Source organism: Gracilinanus agilis, chromosome 2 (genome assembly GCF_016433145.1).
Source record: "Gracilinanus agilis isolate LMUSP501 chromosome 2, AgileGrace, whole genome shotgun sequence".
NCBI lineage: Eukaryota > Metazoa > Chordata > Mammalia > Didelphimorphia > Didelphidae > Gracilinanus > Gracilinanus agilis.
This window is the reverse complement of record NC_058131.1, coordinates 643,026,564-643,043,606: the sequence shown is the minus strand read 5'-3', so window position 1 is coordinate 643,043,606 and position 17,043 is coordinate 643,026,564. Positions and strand designations below refer to the sequence as shown.

The 17,043-nt window shown below is 36.2% G+C and overlaps 1 protein-coding gene across 3 annotated transcripts in view; it reads right to left on the bottom strand.

The window, feature by feature from the left end:
• The window catches only part of EXOC6 (exocyst complex component 6), a 186,275-nt gene extending 169,825 nt beyond the window's left edge, over positions 1–16,450 (bottom strand). For all 3 annotated transcript variants that reach the window (XM_044665685.1, XM_044665686.1, XM_044665687.1), the window contains exon 1: positions 16,339–16,450. In XM_044665685.1, the coding sequence (XP_044521620.1) occupies positions 16,339–16,439 (101 nt within the window). In that variant the 5' untranslated portion in view covers positions 16,440–16,450. The remainder of the gene's footprint in view (positions 1–16,338) is intronic.
• Between the last annotated feature and the right edge of the window lie 593 nt (positions 16,451–17,043).

The window sequence follows — 17,043 nt, the reverse complement described above, 5'->3', positions numbered from 1 at the left end:
AGCACTAGGGATATAAAGAGGGACAAAATCAATCCCTGCCCTCAAAAAACTCAGTCCAATGGAAAAAACAATATGCAAACAATTACATACAAAGAAAATATAAACAGGAAAAATTGGAGGTCTCAGAGGAAAGGCACCATCATTATGGAAGGAGGAGCACACAAAGCACATAGCAGGGTGAAAGGCATCATGTGATTAAGTACAAAAAGATTGGCTACAGAGTTGAGGGTCAGGGACCAACATGGTTGGTTAGAAGTTTGGTAACAGCAAGCTAGCAACCAACCACCTCTTTTCCATAGGACCTAAGAAAAACGCATTGTTGAAATTCTGGTTCAAGATAATGCCCCAGACTTTTGGACAGCAGACCAGACATCCTTGATGGATAGCTTGGTAGCTACAGATAAAAGGCCCAACAACTCCCTTTCTTTCACATGAAGTCCCCAAAGCCAGTACAAATTATTAGCAGAAGAAACAGATTTCTAAATTTAACCCACTACAAACCAGTTAAATTCTGAACAAAAATCAAAAACAAAGAATCATGTCTTAAGCAAGATTTCTTTGTTTTATTTTTTATATTTTTTCTGATTACATATATACAATTTTCAATAATCATTTTCTGACATTTTACAATCCATATTCTTTCCTTCCCTCCTTTCCTTCCCTTCCCCTAAGTATGGCAGGTAATATGAAATGGGTTGTACATGTATTATCATACAATATCCAGGCCCATGTTTATCAAGTTGTGAAAGACACATATAGCTTATATTAGAGAAAAATTCATGGAAGAAATAAAGTGAAGAATAGTATGCTTCAATCTGCATTCAGTCTCCATCAGTTCCTTTTATGGCATCAGATAGCCTTTTTCATCATGAGTCCCTTGTTGGATCCTTGCATTGTTGATAATAGGTAAGTCATTTAAAGTTGATCATCATATACATTATTGCTGTTACTATATACAACAGTCTCTTAGTTCTGCTCACTTCACTAAGCAACACTTCATAAGTCTTTCCAGGATTTTGGAGGGGGTTTTTTGGTGATTGTCCTGTTTGCCTTTTCGTATGGCACAGTAGTATTCCATTACAATCATATACCATAACTTGTTCAGCCATTCCCCAACTAATGGCTATCCCTTCTATTTCTAGTTTTTGCCACCACAAAAAAAGAGCTACTATAAATATTTTTGTACAAGTAGGTCCTTTTCACCTATCTTTGATCCCTTTGGGATACAGACCTAGTAATGATATTGCTGAGTTAAAGGTTTTATGCTCTTTGGGGTATGGCTCCAAATTGTTCTCCAGAATTGTTCTATCAGTTTACAGCTCTACCAACAGTGTATTGGTATCCCATTTCCCCCACATTCCCTCCAACATTTATTATTTTCTTTTTTTGTCATATTAGCCAGTCTAACAGGTTTGAGGTGGTACCTCAGAGTGGCTTTATTTTTGCATTTCTTTAATTAATAGTGATTTTGAGCATTTTTTCATATGACTATAAATGACTTTGAACTTTGGTTTTCAGTTCAGGCTTGTGACTGGTCAGTCTAAAGCTACTTCTAAAAACAGGAGTTCTACTAAAAGACTGTCAAAATGAAGTTCATTTTCACAATATTTATAATATAAAATAAGGTATACTTGCAATTCATTTTTCTAAGGAACTTCCATTATGACTAACAATATTTATCCCTTTACCCTTCACCCTTAGGTGAATAAATTAAAATCTTAAAACAATTTTAAATATTTTATGAATGTGACCTAAACATCAAATACTATTTAGTTTCCCTGGCAGTTTCTTAGAAGTTGATGGAAATATTTCCAAATAAAAAATTCACAGTATAAATGAACTTTTAAAAATCAAATATTAATTAGCCATATGGTTCAATGGGTATATGATTAGGGATTTTGGCTTCAAATGATCACTACTGCAAATATTAAAAATATTGAAATAGGTTTTTAACAATGATATATGTATAACCCAGTGGAATTGTTTATCAGCTCCAGGAGAGGGGAGGGAAGAGGGGAGGGAAAGAACATGAATCATGTAACCATGAAAAAATATTCTAAATAAATATTTTAAAATAAATAAAGTCAAGCATTAAACTTTTTATGCCATGGCACAACAATCTAAATAAATTACATGATCCTTTGAAGAATTTTAGTGATTATTTATGTTCTACTGACTATTTATAGAAATATAAACATAAAATATTTTCTCCTTTGATAGTTGCACATATGTAAGTAGTATGTAACTACAGTAAAAAGTATATAAAGGTTATCTCTGAATAATTCTTTAAGAGAAAAACAAAAGCTTAGTGAAGTCATTCAAAACACATTTTTGCATTGTTTTGTGTAGTTGGTTTTAGTTATATTCTCTTTTATGAGAATTTTATAAATATATTATTTCATTTGTTTTTAGCTTTTGTGATTATTTGCATTAAAATTTGTCTGGTTTCAACAGTATGGGGAAAATTAGGTTTAGATCAACATCTCATACCCCATACCAAGATAAATTCAAAATAGGTAAATGACTTAAATATAAAGAGGGAAATTATAAGTAAATTAGGGGAGCATAGACCAGTATACCTGTTAGATCTATGGAGAAGGGAAGAATTTAAGACCAAGCAAGAGACAGAGAACATTACAAGATATAAAATGAATAATTTTGATTATATTAAATTAAAAAGGTTTTCTACAAACAAAACCAGTGCCACCAAAATTAGAAGGGAAGCAACAAAATGGGGGGAAAATTTATGACAAAAATCTCTGACAAAGGTCTAATTTCTCAGATTTATAAGGAACTAGGTCAAATGTACAAGAAATCAAGCCATTCCCCAAATGACAAATAGTCAAGGAATATGAATAGTTTTCAGATGAAGAAATCAAAACTATCAATAACCGCATGAAAGTGTCCTAAATCCCTTCTCATTAGAGAAATGCAAATCAAAACAACTCTGAGGTACTACCTCACACGTAGCAAATTACCCGAAATGAGGGTAAAGGAAAATAATAAATGTTAGAGGGGATGTGGCAAAATTGGGACACTAATGCATTGTTAGTGGAGTAGTGAATTGATCCAACCATACTGGAAGGCAATTTGGAATTATGCCCAAAGGGCTTTAAGAAAAATGCAAGCCCTTTGAGCCAGCAATACCACTACTAGGTTCATACCCCAAAGAGATTTTTAAAAAAGTTTGTACAAAAATATTTATAGCTGTGCTCTTTATGGTGGCAAAAAATTGGAAAATGAGGGGGCATCCATCGATTGGGAAATGGCTGAACAAATTGTGGTATATAATGGTAATTGAATATTATTGTGCTATAAGGAATGATAAACTGTTTAATTTCTATGTGAACTGGAAAGCCCTCCATGAAGTGATGCAGAGTGAAATAAGCAGAACCAGGAGAACACTGTACACAGTAACTGAAACACTGCAAGAAGATAAAATGTGATTGACTTTGCTACTAATAGCAATGCAATGGTCCAGAACAATTCCAAGGGACTTATAAGAAAGAATGCTATCCACATCTAGAGAAAGAACTGTGGGATTAGAAACACAGAAGAAAAACATATGGTTTATCATTTGTTTATATGGGTATGTGATTTGGAGTCTTGGTTTAAAAGATTACTCTATTACAAAAATGAATAATATAGAAATAGGTATTGAGTGATAATATATGTATAACCCAGTGGAATTGCTTGTCAGCTCTGGGAGAGGGGAGAGATGAGGGGAGGGAAAGAACATAAATCATGTAACCATGGAAAGATACTTATAAATAATTTTTTTAAAAATTAGTCTGGTTTCAGAACAAAGCATATAGTTTGTATTTTTAAAGATATTTAAATGATTTTTTTGGAAACTTGAATTATTTCACTTTATGTAAATGTTAAAATTTATTTTTGAAACCATGTGAATAGTGATATTTGAGTATCACAAAATGATACTTAAATGTTGTCTTCCTAGTTATTAATTAATACAGTTCCTACTTAAATAAACTTTATCTCTTAGTTAGGAACCAGGGCACCTTTCTTATCTCTCCCTTAACTTAGTGACTGGAGGATAAAAGGTTGATAGTTATATCATGAAGTTGAATCACTTTGATGTTAAATAATTTTAAATTTTTTAATGAAATTAACTACTGGCATTATGCTAGTGACATTAGAAGATCAAAATATACAATAATTTATTGTATGAGATAAAATTGTGCATTATTCCCTAGTATACATTGATTAGTATTAGTAATCATAGATTGGCAACTTCGTATAGAAAATTAGATAGCCTTCACTAGGGAAATATTAATCTCTCCTTATAAAGAGTAGAGAAATCCCTCTCCCTAAGCAGCTTCATATATTAAAACATAAATAAAGGCCTTTAATATACTCTTTTCAAATGTGACTAAGAGACCGCTCCTCTTCTTTTTTCCCCGTGGGAAGAGGTTTGGGTGTACTAATTCCCATGAGAGAAATCTCAAAACTTACAAGTTATAATCTTGACATGTCCTAAATATTGCAGCCTGAGAAATGTTGCAGCCTGAAAAACCTTGAACAGGCCTAAATTTTAACTCAACTGAGAAAGTTGCAAACTTAAGGAATGTTCCCTTGGGCTTGGAATCATTGGGAAAACTTAAGGAAGATAGAACAAGACAAAGAAATATAACATACAAAAGCATTATGTAACATTCAGATGGTGGGAAAGAGGAAATAGCATTGTGTTGGATCCCTATAAATTCTGATTAAATTTGAGCATCAATGTGTGTCCACTGTTTCTGAGAGGCCTCTCCAGACATTGCTCCCTCACTTTTTCCCACTCTCCTGCCCCCCCCTCACCTCTGAATAAAACCACATGAGCTCTTCCAGCATCTTATCAAGTCTCTTGCTGTTCATCAGAGTGATTCTGGGGGTACAAGGCTCCCCAGAATTCCACTCCACACAAAGGCTAGCTAGCCAGAGAGATTCACTGAAGCTTATAGTTTCAGAGCTGCTGGTCTAGTTCACAAAGTAATTAAGTATCTATAATATGGAAATAGCATAGTGAGGTCAGCTTATTTTAAAGTCAGATACAATAAGCAAAATAGATGAATCACCAGATTAACAGAAGAGGAAAAAGAATACTTAAACAATTCCATCTCAGAAAAAGAAACTGAACAAGCCATCAATGAAGTAAGTAAAAAGTATAATAGCCAGATGGATTCACAAGTGAATTCTACCAAACATTTAAAGAACAATCCATTCCAATCCATATTAGGAAAAATAACTGAGGAAGAAATTCTACCAAATTTATGACACAAATATGGCAGCACTAGCCAGTGTCTCAGATAAAGGCTTTGTTTATCAAATATATACAGAACTGAATCAAATTTATAAGAATACAAAGCATTCCTCAACTAACAAATGATCAAAAGATATAAACAGCCAGTTCTCGGATGAAGAAATTAAAACTCTTTAGTAATATAAAAAATGCTTGAGATCACTATTAATTAGAGAAATGCAAATTAAAGCAATTCTGAGGTATCATTTCGAACCTATCAGATTGGATACTATGACAAAAAAAGGAAAATAATAAATGTTGGAGGGAATATGGGAAAATTAGGACACTAATAAACTGTTGGTAGATCTGTGATAGATCCAACCACTCTAGAGAGCAATGTGAAGCCATGCCCAAAAGAGCATAAAACCTTTGACTCAGCAATATCACTACTAGGTCTGTATCCCAAAGAGATACAAAAAGGACCTACTTATACAAAAATATTTATAATAGCTCTTTTTTGTGGTTTGCAAAAACTAGAAATAGAAGGGATAGCCATCAGCTGGGGAATAACTGAACAAGATGTGGTATATGATTGTAATGGAATACTACTGTGCCATAAGAAATTACAAACAGGGCAATTACAAAAAACAAAAACAAACCTAGTAAGACTTATATGAAGTGTTGCAAAGTGAAAAGTGCAGAAGCAGGAGAATGTTGTATACAGTAACAATAGTATTTGATGATCAAATCTGAATAACTTAACTATTATCAACAAAGTAGAGACCAGGACAATTCCAAAGGACTCATGATGGAAAAGGCTATCTGCTGCCACAGAAAGAAATGTTGGAGACTGAATGAAGAATGAAGCATACTATTCTTCACTTTATTTCCTCCATGAATTTTTCTCTAATATAAGCTATATAAGTCTTCTTTCACAGTATGATGAACATGAAAATATGTATTGTACAACACATATAGAACTCATATCATATTACTTGATGTCTTAGAGAGAGGGGAGGGAAGGAAGGAAGAGAGAGAATATGGATTGCAAAATGTCAGAAAACAATTTTTGAAAATTATATCTACATGCAATCTGGAAAAAATAAAAATTAAAAATATGAATAAGCAAGCAAAAAAAGATCAAAATAATGGAAAAATTAGAAAATGGAAGGTATCTGATATCAAAAACAACTGTCCTGGAAAACAAATAAAAAATAATTTAAGAATCATACTCCCTGAAAACATAGGAAAAAAACTTGCATTCTAACATCATAAATGAAAACAAGATCTATCAGAGCTTTATAAGAAAGTGATGATAGAAAAAATCCACAGATCACTGAATCACCCCCTGCAAAGGAGGGGAGGGGAGAAGGAGAGCAATAATGATGTCCCAAAAAAGAGAGCATTTAAATATTTTCTTAAAATGCAGAGAACAAAAGGACACACAGAGAAGCAGAAGTTTTTTTAAGTAAAGAATTTATTATATACTTTTTTTTTAAAGCATGAAGTACAAAATAAAGGCAGTTTCATATACAAAGCTCCTTTTGCATTTTGCTTTATATATGGAAATGTTCTCTTTTTTTGGTGTTTTAAGATCCAAATTAAAAAAACAAAATTTAAAAATGCAGAGCAGTTATGGTCTACCTATTGAATACTTCCATGTCTGGCCTGATTTGGGGTTTAAAGGACTCCTTGTTGGTCTTCAATCTCTTCACTGTCTGTATTCATTCTCTTTGCTTTCTCTGGCAGAAGAGCTATGTCTAGACAGAAAAAAAGAAAACAGGTGGGATTCCAAAAGACAGTAGGCTCTTCACTAGTTCTCACACAAGCCAGCAGTCCCTCATCTCTGTAGTTATCTCCTCCTCATTTCAGCCTCCTGGCTTCCTTCAAGTCTCAATTAAGATACCACCTTCAGGAAGAAGTTTTTACTGGCTTCCCTTAATACTAGTGCTTTTCCTCTGGATTACTTCCAATTTATCTTGTATATATCTTCTTTGTACATAATTGTTTGCATGTTGTTTCTCCCATTGGACTGTGACTATCCTGAGGGCTAAGAATATTTTGCCTTTCTTTGAGATCTTCCCTGCTTAGTACAGTGCCTGGCACATATTAAGTACTTAATAAATGTTAGCTAACTTGAATTTTACAGCCTTCCCCTTCTCTTGTCCCAACTCAAGTTCTTATTACTTCTCCCCTCCTAAACTATGCTACCTGCCTCTAGCTTCCCCTTCCCAATTCACACTCTACATAGATTTTCTAGTGATATTCCCAACACACAAGTCTAACCATGTCACTTAGTGGCTCAAGAAGCTTAAGTGTCTATCTTTCTAACCTAATTAAATCTCACATAGTCTATTCTCCAGACAAACTGGCCTACTAACTGCTCCCTACACACAACATTCTATCTCTCAGCTCTATGCTTTTGCACAGAATGTCTGAAATACGTTTCTTCCTTACTTATATCTACTAGAATCTCTGGCTTACTGCAAGGTTCAGCTTAAACACCAATCATCCTATATATAGGAGGCCTTTCCAGCTGCCAGAACCTCTTCCCACCTCCACCCTCATTCAATTACTTCATACTGGCTTTATAAATATTTTGTATCTACTTACATATATATACATGTTACTTCCCCTAATACAATGTAAGCTTGAGAATAGGTATTATCTGGCAAATCTTTGTATCCCCAGGGCCTAGTCCAATAGTGGTGCTTCAACACTTGTTCAGTGACTGAAGTAGATTCTTCTAACTATATAGTAATACATTTTTCTTTCTTTTATATTAATTGAAAAATCACATATGAAATGAAAACTCAAGACTGTTTGTCTTTGTTGTAAATGAAAAAAGGGAACAAAGTGACTATTGGATAACTTAAAATGTATAGTTTCTCCTATATACTTAGATAAAAAATTCTATTTGTTTTTTTAATTTACAACTAAAATATGAAAAGCAACATGACATCAGATACAGAGTTGGCCTCAGAGTAAGGAAGACTTGGGTTCAAATCTCACTTCTAATATATACTAGCTATAACCCTGGGCAAGTGATTGAACCTCTCTGTCTGCTGGCCCAACTTTGGTAACTACAATATACAGAAGTTGCTGGTCTTAAGTAGTAGAGGAAATCCTTCAATGGGAGCTCCCCATACTAATAAAATAAAAAGCTGGTCAAAAGAATAAATAAGTAATAATTAAAATAATCAGAAATTCAAAAAAAGCACAAGGAGTATATCATTAATAATACTTTTTGCTATTATGAAAATATAATCATGGTTTTCTAATAAAATAAAACAATGTTTATAATTTCATAACTTCTTCTTAATGGGAGATATTCTAACTCAATGTAACAAAAAATTCCACCCAAATATCCATGATCAACCTACTGTACTAGACTGAGTTTCCCCTTCCAAACACTTAAGAAGCACAGAAATACATGATTTATTTAGAATCATTAGCAAAGGTCATCTGGGTAGAGAATAATAAATTTATCCCTTTGAAGAGTCAAAACTTGCTCTTATAATTTTAACAATTTTATGAAAATCTTGCTAAAACATATTACAGAAGTTTATCAAGATATAGATTAGGCATACGACACAAAGAAGCAAATGAAGAACAGTTCTGAACTGATATCCTGTCCATAAATGCTTAGCCTGCAAAACTACCTCACAAACTAGATGTGACTGAGATTCAAAAATTCAGTAAGTCTAATATTAAACAGACAGAAACACAAAATAAAAACCTACTGCCTTTAAAAAAAAAAAAGCAGGTAAATTGTCATGAAATCTGCCCTGCTGAAGTGAACTGTAAATTCCACAAGCATTTTGGTTTTTTTAACTTCTTTTAGCTCTTTTAATTTCATATGATGCAAAGACACTAGATAAAGTTTAAATGACTGTGTTGCTTTCAATATCACAAAGATGCACTGTGAGGCCTTTCTATCTGTATGTCTATCTAGTTTGAATACAAGTGGCATATCAAGAGCTTGCATGTTCTGAAAGAAGAAAGGAGGCTGGTAGAGCCCAGTAAACTTAGTCAAAGTAAAATGCAAAGCTGTACCAAAGATCCTGGGAAAGCTGTAAAATATAGTTAAACAGAGTACTATTTTTTGTTCAAATAATTTTAATTCTTGGAATGCATAGGCCTTAACATGCAATATAACATGCAAATAAGTTTTAAACCCTAGGAAAAAAACAAATTAACACAGAAGCATTTTCAACAAAGTCAAGAATCCAATTGGGGAAGGGCTAGTTTGACAGAAATTAGTAGGAAAATGGAACAGCAAGCACTCTCAGTAAAAAGTAGGCTTAGAGCAATATCTCATACCAATGCCACAATAAACTCCAAATGTATATCTGACACAGGTATAAAAAATCACACCACAAAAAAAAAAAATTTGAGGAGTAGAGAAGGAGATAACCTACCTTTCAAAAATATGGCTAGGGAAAGAGTTCTAAACTAAAAAAGTAATAAGAAAGAATAACAAGAAATAAAAAACAAATCTGATTACATAAAATCAAAAATTTTTTGCATTAATAGAATTATAGTTAAAACTAGGAGGGAAACTGGCAAATGAGAAAAAAAATCTTTGCGGCATATTTACCTGAGAGTGATATGATATCTAAGATATACAACTAATTATTAGGAATATATATAAGAACAAGAGCCATTCCCCAATAGATGAACAAAGGCAGTCTTCAAAGAATAAATCCAAGCTAACAATATGAGAAAATGCTTCAAATCATTAATGATAACAGAGATGCAAATTAAAATAACTCAAAGGGTATTTCTCATATCAATCAAATTGGCAAAGATGACAGAAAAGGAAAATCACAATTTTGGGTGAACAGGCACGAGTAGTCATGAACTGATCCAAACTTTCTGAAAAGCAATATTGGGAACTGCTCAAAAAAATGTTTTTTTTATCATTAAATTGTAGCTGCTAGTAGTACTACACTACTGGTCACACATACCATTGAGATCAAGGACAGAAGAAAGAGATTCACATGCCCCCAAAAAATCTACATAACAGCACTTCTTGCTGTATCAAAAAACCAACAACAAAGTGAGTCTCACACCAACTGGTTAATGGTTGAACAAATTATGGTATATAAATGTTATAGAATATTGCTGTGTGGGAAGAAATGGCAAAATGAATAGGTTCCAAGAAATTTAGGAAGATTCATATGAACTGATACAGAATAAAGCTACTAAAAACAAAGAAAAACATAAAAACTACAATGCGATGACCAACCACAAAGTGATTCCAAAAGAAAGAAATGCCTAACCAAATAGTGACAACAAAAGGGGGGAAAAAATCAAAGAAACCATTAAAAATAATAAAAAAAAAAAAAGACAGAAAATACACACAAAGCAAGGAGCATTGGAACTGTCATGTTAAATTTAACATATCCTTCTTTTAAAAAAAGACATACTGATAAAAATAGAAAATAAAAATAAATATATAAATGAAATATAATAAAGAAAAATAACCGCTTCAGGATTTCATGTATCATCTTATTCTGTCCTTTGTTTATGGAAATATCCATGTTTGCTTATGTTGATCAACTTCATAAGAAAAAGGAAAATAAAATTATATATTATATATCCCCCTATTTTCAAAAACAATATATATAGCTCACTACATGGGAACATGGCCATATCCCCAACCCAGGGTGGCAGGAAACAATTAACAAGGCATACAGGAAATTCACAACCTTCATAATCAAGAACTGATGGTGCTTGGCTTTCCTGCCCTTTCAATGGATATATCATTCAGAGCTGAATACAGTAAACCAAATGCTAGTAGAATTTGAATTTCCTATGTTAATCTGACTCCACCCAAATCCTTTCCTTTCAAATTAGTATAGTTGGATTAGTCCCTTTCCAGAGACATTATTCACTCTGTCAATTTCCCCAAATAGTCCCAGAAAATCCTTGACCCCAGAGAAAATGGAACACAGGTCATTTATAATCAGCCAAGATGTTTTCATAAAGCACTTACTATGTGCAAGGTACTGTGCTAAATCCTGTGGATACAAAGAAAAGGCAAAAATAGTCCCTTCCCTCAAGGAATTTACATTCTAATTAGTGAGACATATATACATATACTATATATGTATATATGTATATATACATAGGTATCTACAAAAGACTTCAAAACTAGATATAAGGCAAACCTCAGTGGGGGAGGGCACCAGCAATGAGGGAAATCAGGACAGGCCTCTTGCAGGAAGACCAATTAGAAGGCTATTGAAACAGTGATGGTAGCTAGGTGAGTGGAGAAGAGAGAAGGGAAAAAAGAAGGCAATTGAGTGGATATGTGGTGTGAAAGAGTAAGGAAATGAGGATGATACCAAAGTTACGAATCTGAGTGACTGAGAGGATGGTGGCCCCCTTGACAGAAGGGTGAGTTTGGGGATAAAGACAAGTTCTGTTCCATGCAGATTGAGTTTGAGATGCCCAGATGGCATCCAGCTCATGTCCAATAGGAAGTTTATGATATAGGAATGGAAATCAGGAGAGACTAGACCTGGATAGATAAATGTAATAGTCATCCACACAGAGTTGAAAATTACACTCACGGAAGGTAATGAGATCACCAAGTGAAAGACCAAAAAAGAAATGAGGGACCAGGACTGAGTTTTGGGGGACACCTGCAATTAATCAATGTGACATGAATGATGATTCAGATCAGAAAACCAAGGAGTGGTTAGACAGGTGCAGGAGAACAGTAACAGAAAAACCCAGGATGAAGAAAATGGTGAACAGTTTCAAAAGTTACAGAGAAGTCAAGAAAGAGAAGGTCTAAAAAAAAAGCCATAGAATTTAGCAATAAAGAGATAATTATTAATAATTGATAAATGGTCAAGTGATATGAAGAAGCAGTTTTCTAAGGAAGAAATCAAAAGTGAATGAAAAATGCTCTAAATCACTACTGATTATAGAAATTAAAATTAAAATAACTCTGAAGTACCACCTCATACCTATAAAGATTGCCTAACATGACAGAAAAGTAAAATGACAAATGATGAAGATGTGGAAAACAGGTACAGTAATGCACTGCTGGTAGAGCTCTAAACTGTTCTAAACATTTTGGAGAATACTTTAGAACTAACTAGACCAAAAAGGCTATAAGACTGTGTATACCTGGAACACCACTTATACCCCAAGAAGATGAAAGAAGAAGGAAAAGGATCTTTATGTACAAAAATACTTATAAAAGCTATTTTCATGATGGTATACGAGTAATGGTATATGAATGTGATAGAATGCTATCCTGCTTTAAGAAATGATGAAGGGGGAGAAATGGAAGTACCATGGTGCATGGTGCTGTGGGGGAAGCCAGACTGAAATCTTTCTGACTGAGATTAAAGACCTTTATTATAACTTTCCAAAATAAAACTTTCAAAAAAAAAAAGAAATGAGGAAGAGTGTGGTCTCAGAAAAACCTGGGAAAGCTTAACATTAACTTATTCAAAGTGAAGTGAGCAGAACCAAAAAAAATTTTACACAGTGATATTGTGAAGATAATCAATTGTGTAAGGCTTAGTAACTGATCAATATAATTATCTACCATGACTCCAAAGGACTCATGATATAAAATATATATTTCCACATAGGGAACTAATGAATTCAGAGTGCAGGTTGAAGCATATTTTCTCCCTTTCTTTGTTTTTCTTACTTTTTTTTTTCTTGCAACATGGCTAATGTGGAACTGTTTTGCATGACTTCATATGTATAATGGGCATCATACTGCTTGCCTTCTCAATGGGTGGGTAAAGGTTGGAGAAAGGTAGAGAAACTGGGATTGAAAATGAAAATAATTTTTTTAAAGATTTAATTAGCAACTTTGGAGAGAGCAGTTTCAGTTGAGTGACAAAGGCAGAAGTCAGGCTACAGAAAGTTTACAAGTGAGTATGGGGAGTTTAATGGAGGTAACTTATATAGATGACTTTTTCAAAGAGTTTACCTCAGAAGGGGAAGAGAGATACAGAAAGCCAGCTGGCAGAGATATTAGGATTAATGAAGGATTTTGGAGGACAAGAAGAGACCTAGACAAAGAGTGGAACTGAATATTAGAGAAAAAAGGAGATGAAAATGGAAGCAATCTGTTGGAAAAGATGGTCCAGTTCACAGGTTAACAGGTTCACAGGTCCAGTGGGCCAGAAAGAAAAAAATCTGGTTCAGACCCAAAAAACTGGTTCACTTTAGGCTTGCTGGAAAGCAATGAAAATCCTCTCAAAGGAATTAAAAACAAAAATATTTGCCTGGGATACCCTTGGGAGCAAAGATTTTGCAAGGCCAGTTTAGAGCCACAGAGGATGCCACTAGCCAAAGAAATTCCCTACATGGAGTTCACAATCTAGTGCTATTCCTCAACCAAAAAGATTCAGTCAGAAAGATGCCAGGTTAGAAGACCAAACAAACTTTAAATTGTATTCTGTGCTTTTAGTTCATTGCTTTATCCACATTCGCATAACTTGCTTTCTAGGGCTGATTAGAAGCCCAAACTCCAGCAAAAGCCCTCCTAATTCTAGGCCTCACTGACCTGGCTACCTCAAGTTCTTATTGCATAATGGCTCCCCATAAGCACTTCAGCTAATCAAAATACTACCCAACCACTTCTAAAATCTCTTGAGAACACACCAATTTATACTTAATTAACTCCGTGTGATAATACAAAGTTCCAACAGCAAAGGGAAGTTATAGGATAACTAAGTGATTAAAAGATGACAGAGTTGTATGGAGAAAAGAATAATAACACAGGAAATGAACAAAGTCCCAAAGAATTAGTATTCTAGAGCTAATGAGAATATCTGAAAAATGGATTAAGGTTAACTAGGAAATGAATATGAGGTACAAACAGTAATATTTAATATTATCATAAATCAAACACAGAGAAGAAGGGAGAAAAAGAGCTGGAATAAAAAAAATCAACAGTCTAAATACCAACAGGAGTGAGAGATGTACAAATTGCAGCTAACAGCCTATGTGTGTATGTATTTGGGGGGAAATGAGTGCTGAGAGAAAAAAAATAAGCTAAAATCCATTTTGTGTAAAGAGCCAAAGAGGTTAAAATCACAAAAGATAAATAAGTAATGAAATATCCAGCCCTAACCTCTCTCCTGAAATCAAGTCCTGCCAAATTACTAACTGCCTGCCAGATACTTGTATGTGGATGTCCCATAGGCATGTTTCCTCCCAAATACATCCTTCATCCAGACTTCCCCATTTCTGATGAGGACACACTATCATCAGTCATTCAAGTTTGCAAACTTGGAATCATCCTTGATTCTTCCCTTTCCCTAACCACCCACATCTAATCAGTTAATAAATCTTTATTCTAACTTGATACATCTTTTTTTTTTTTACATCCTCATCTCCTATCATAGAATCCTAAGTACTGGTTCCAAGGCAAAAGAGCAGTAAGGGCTAGGCAATAGGGGTTAAGTGACTTGCCCAGGGTCACACAGCTAGAAGTGTCTGAGATCAAATTTGAATCCAGGATCTCGGGTCTCTAGGACTGGCTCTCAATACACTGACCTACCTAGCTGCCCCCTTGTTAAATCTCTTGCATCATCCCATTCTTTTCATTCATATGGCCTTTAGCCTAATCCAAATCCCTTTCCTCAAAGTACTCTAATTGCATCCTGATTGATCCAACTACTTCCATCTCTTCTCTCTTAAGCCATCCAAATATCATCTGACCAGAGATCCCATTACTGGCCATATATCCTAAAGAAAGTAAAAAACAGAAAAATCTCATATGCAAAAAATATTCATAACAAATAACAAAAAAAGAACAGAGAGTAAAGTAGATTCCTATGGAATACTGAATGGATGAACAAAATGTGGTACTTAGTATAATGAAATGTTACTGCCTATAAGAAGAGTATGAACATTCTGAAAAGCAAAAGAAGACTTTTATGAACAGATCCTGAGGGAAGTAAGCAGAACCAGTAAAAAAAAAAACAAAACACTCTGACAATAATATAAATAGAAATAACAAAAACAGGAAACTGAATGCAATATGATGACAGCAATCAAGCCTGGCCCTAGAGAAGAGTTAAGAAAATATCACTTCCTCCCCCTTTTTTTTGGGGGGGGGGAAGAGAAAAGGAACAGGATAGGGGAGAAAAGGAGGCATGGAATGAATGAAGCACCAATTGCTTACTACCTGCAAAGCCTTCTGTTAAGTGACAAGGACATAAACAGGACAGGAGCAGAAAACTGCATATGCTGTCAGTTACAGTAGATATGTTGGTTAATTTTGTTGGGTTGCCCTTTTTTTTCCCTCTTTTTTTTTTTTTTTAAATAACTATGGATGTCATGCTGGGCAGGGGAAGAAAGGAGTATAACCAGAAACGAAGATGATTTTTTAAAAAAAGATGCCTATAAAACAAAATTGTTTATTGGTGGCTTGTAAGCAAACTGGTAGATTTATGGAAAAGATAATGCTGCTTTTATTTTAAATTAAACTAAAATTTCAATTCCGTGGCCCATCAAATGCTGCCCTATTCTGTGCACGTCCGATATACTACTATACTATCTATACAGCATCGCGCTAAAAAAAATTTCAGCTCCTCTCCCATCTCGCTCCTTCGTCTGCACTGGTTCGCGGCGATAATAGTAATAAATGTAGGTGGAGCAGAACCATCCTGGCACTTCAGTCACGCGGAAGGATCGTACTGAACCTTCCACAGTGGGGCGCAGCCAGCAAGGCGGCTGTCTGCAAAGAGAGCTTCAGCCAGACTGCCCCTCGGCACCCCCGCCGTGACCCCTCCCAGCAGGAGCAGGCAGGACTGCGGGGGAGGGGGAATGGAAGAGGCCCAAGTGTCAAAGCCGCTGCTGCCGTCAGCCCCTCCCCCCAGAGTCCGGTGACAGCTCAGGCTCCCGCCCGCGGCGGCGGGACCTAGGGGCAGGTGCAGCCGCCCTATCCCGTAGAAAGCCCCGCGCCCTCGCCAGCCCCCGTGTCACCTGTCATGACCCGGCTTCTCGGCACGCAGCCCCCTCCCTCGGCGGCTTTGGGGACGGCGGCAGCGCCAGGCCCAGGACCCTCGGAGATCAGGAAAGACTAGGAAGCTGCGTGGATTTACCGAAGGGTGGGTCCCACGCAGGCGGTGTCGGTGCTCTCGATCTCCTGCAGGATCCGCTCGTGTTCGGGGACGGCCGCCAGGCCCTCGCCACCCTCCGCCATCTTGGACTGAGGCAAAGCCAACAGCCGCGGCGGCGCGAGCGCCCCGGAGCCGCGAGCTCGGGAGCGGGCGGGGCCGGGGCGGGGGCGGGCGGGGTAGGGGGGGAGCAAAGAAGGGAGTGGCGCGCGCGCGCGGGGGCGGAAGAAGTGAGAGCTCCTGGCTCCTGCCCCACTCCCACACCGCCCCCTCCAGACCTCCCCACGTGGCAAAGAGCCAGTCTGGGCCCTACCGGCGTATGGGGTCGGGGGCGGTTGTCAAGGCCCCACTGTCTGAGAGCACTGTGGTGCTCGGACCCATCCTAAGCTAGAATCCCGTTTTATGTAAAAAGCCAAAGAGGGGTCAAATCATAAAAGGTAAATGGTGACTCGAAGATTCCAGCCGCAGCCAAGACCAGTTCCCGGATTAGCCTTTGGGCTAACTCCCTGGGTGATCTTCAGTGAACCACCCGGGCCGCTGGAGAATTCGAATGGAAACGCCTGGAGGGCAGGTACTGTTTATGCCCTTCCATCTCCAGTTCAATTAAGCACCTACTGTGTTAGCACTACACCTGAAAGTGCCAGTAGATTTAACTTGGTTTTTCACTTGAATTTCTGATAACTCATATGT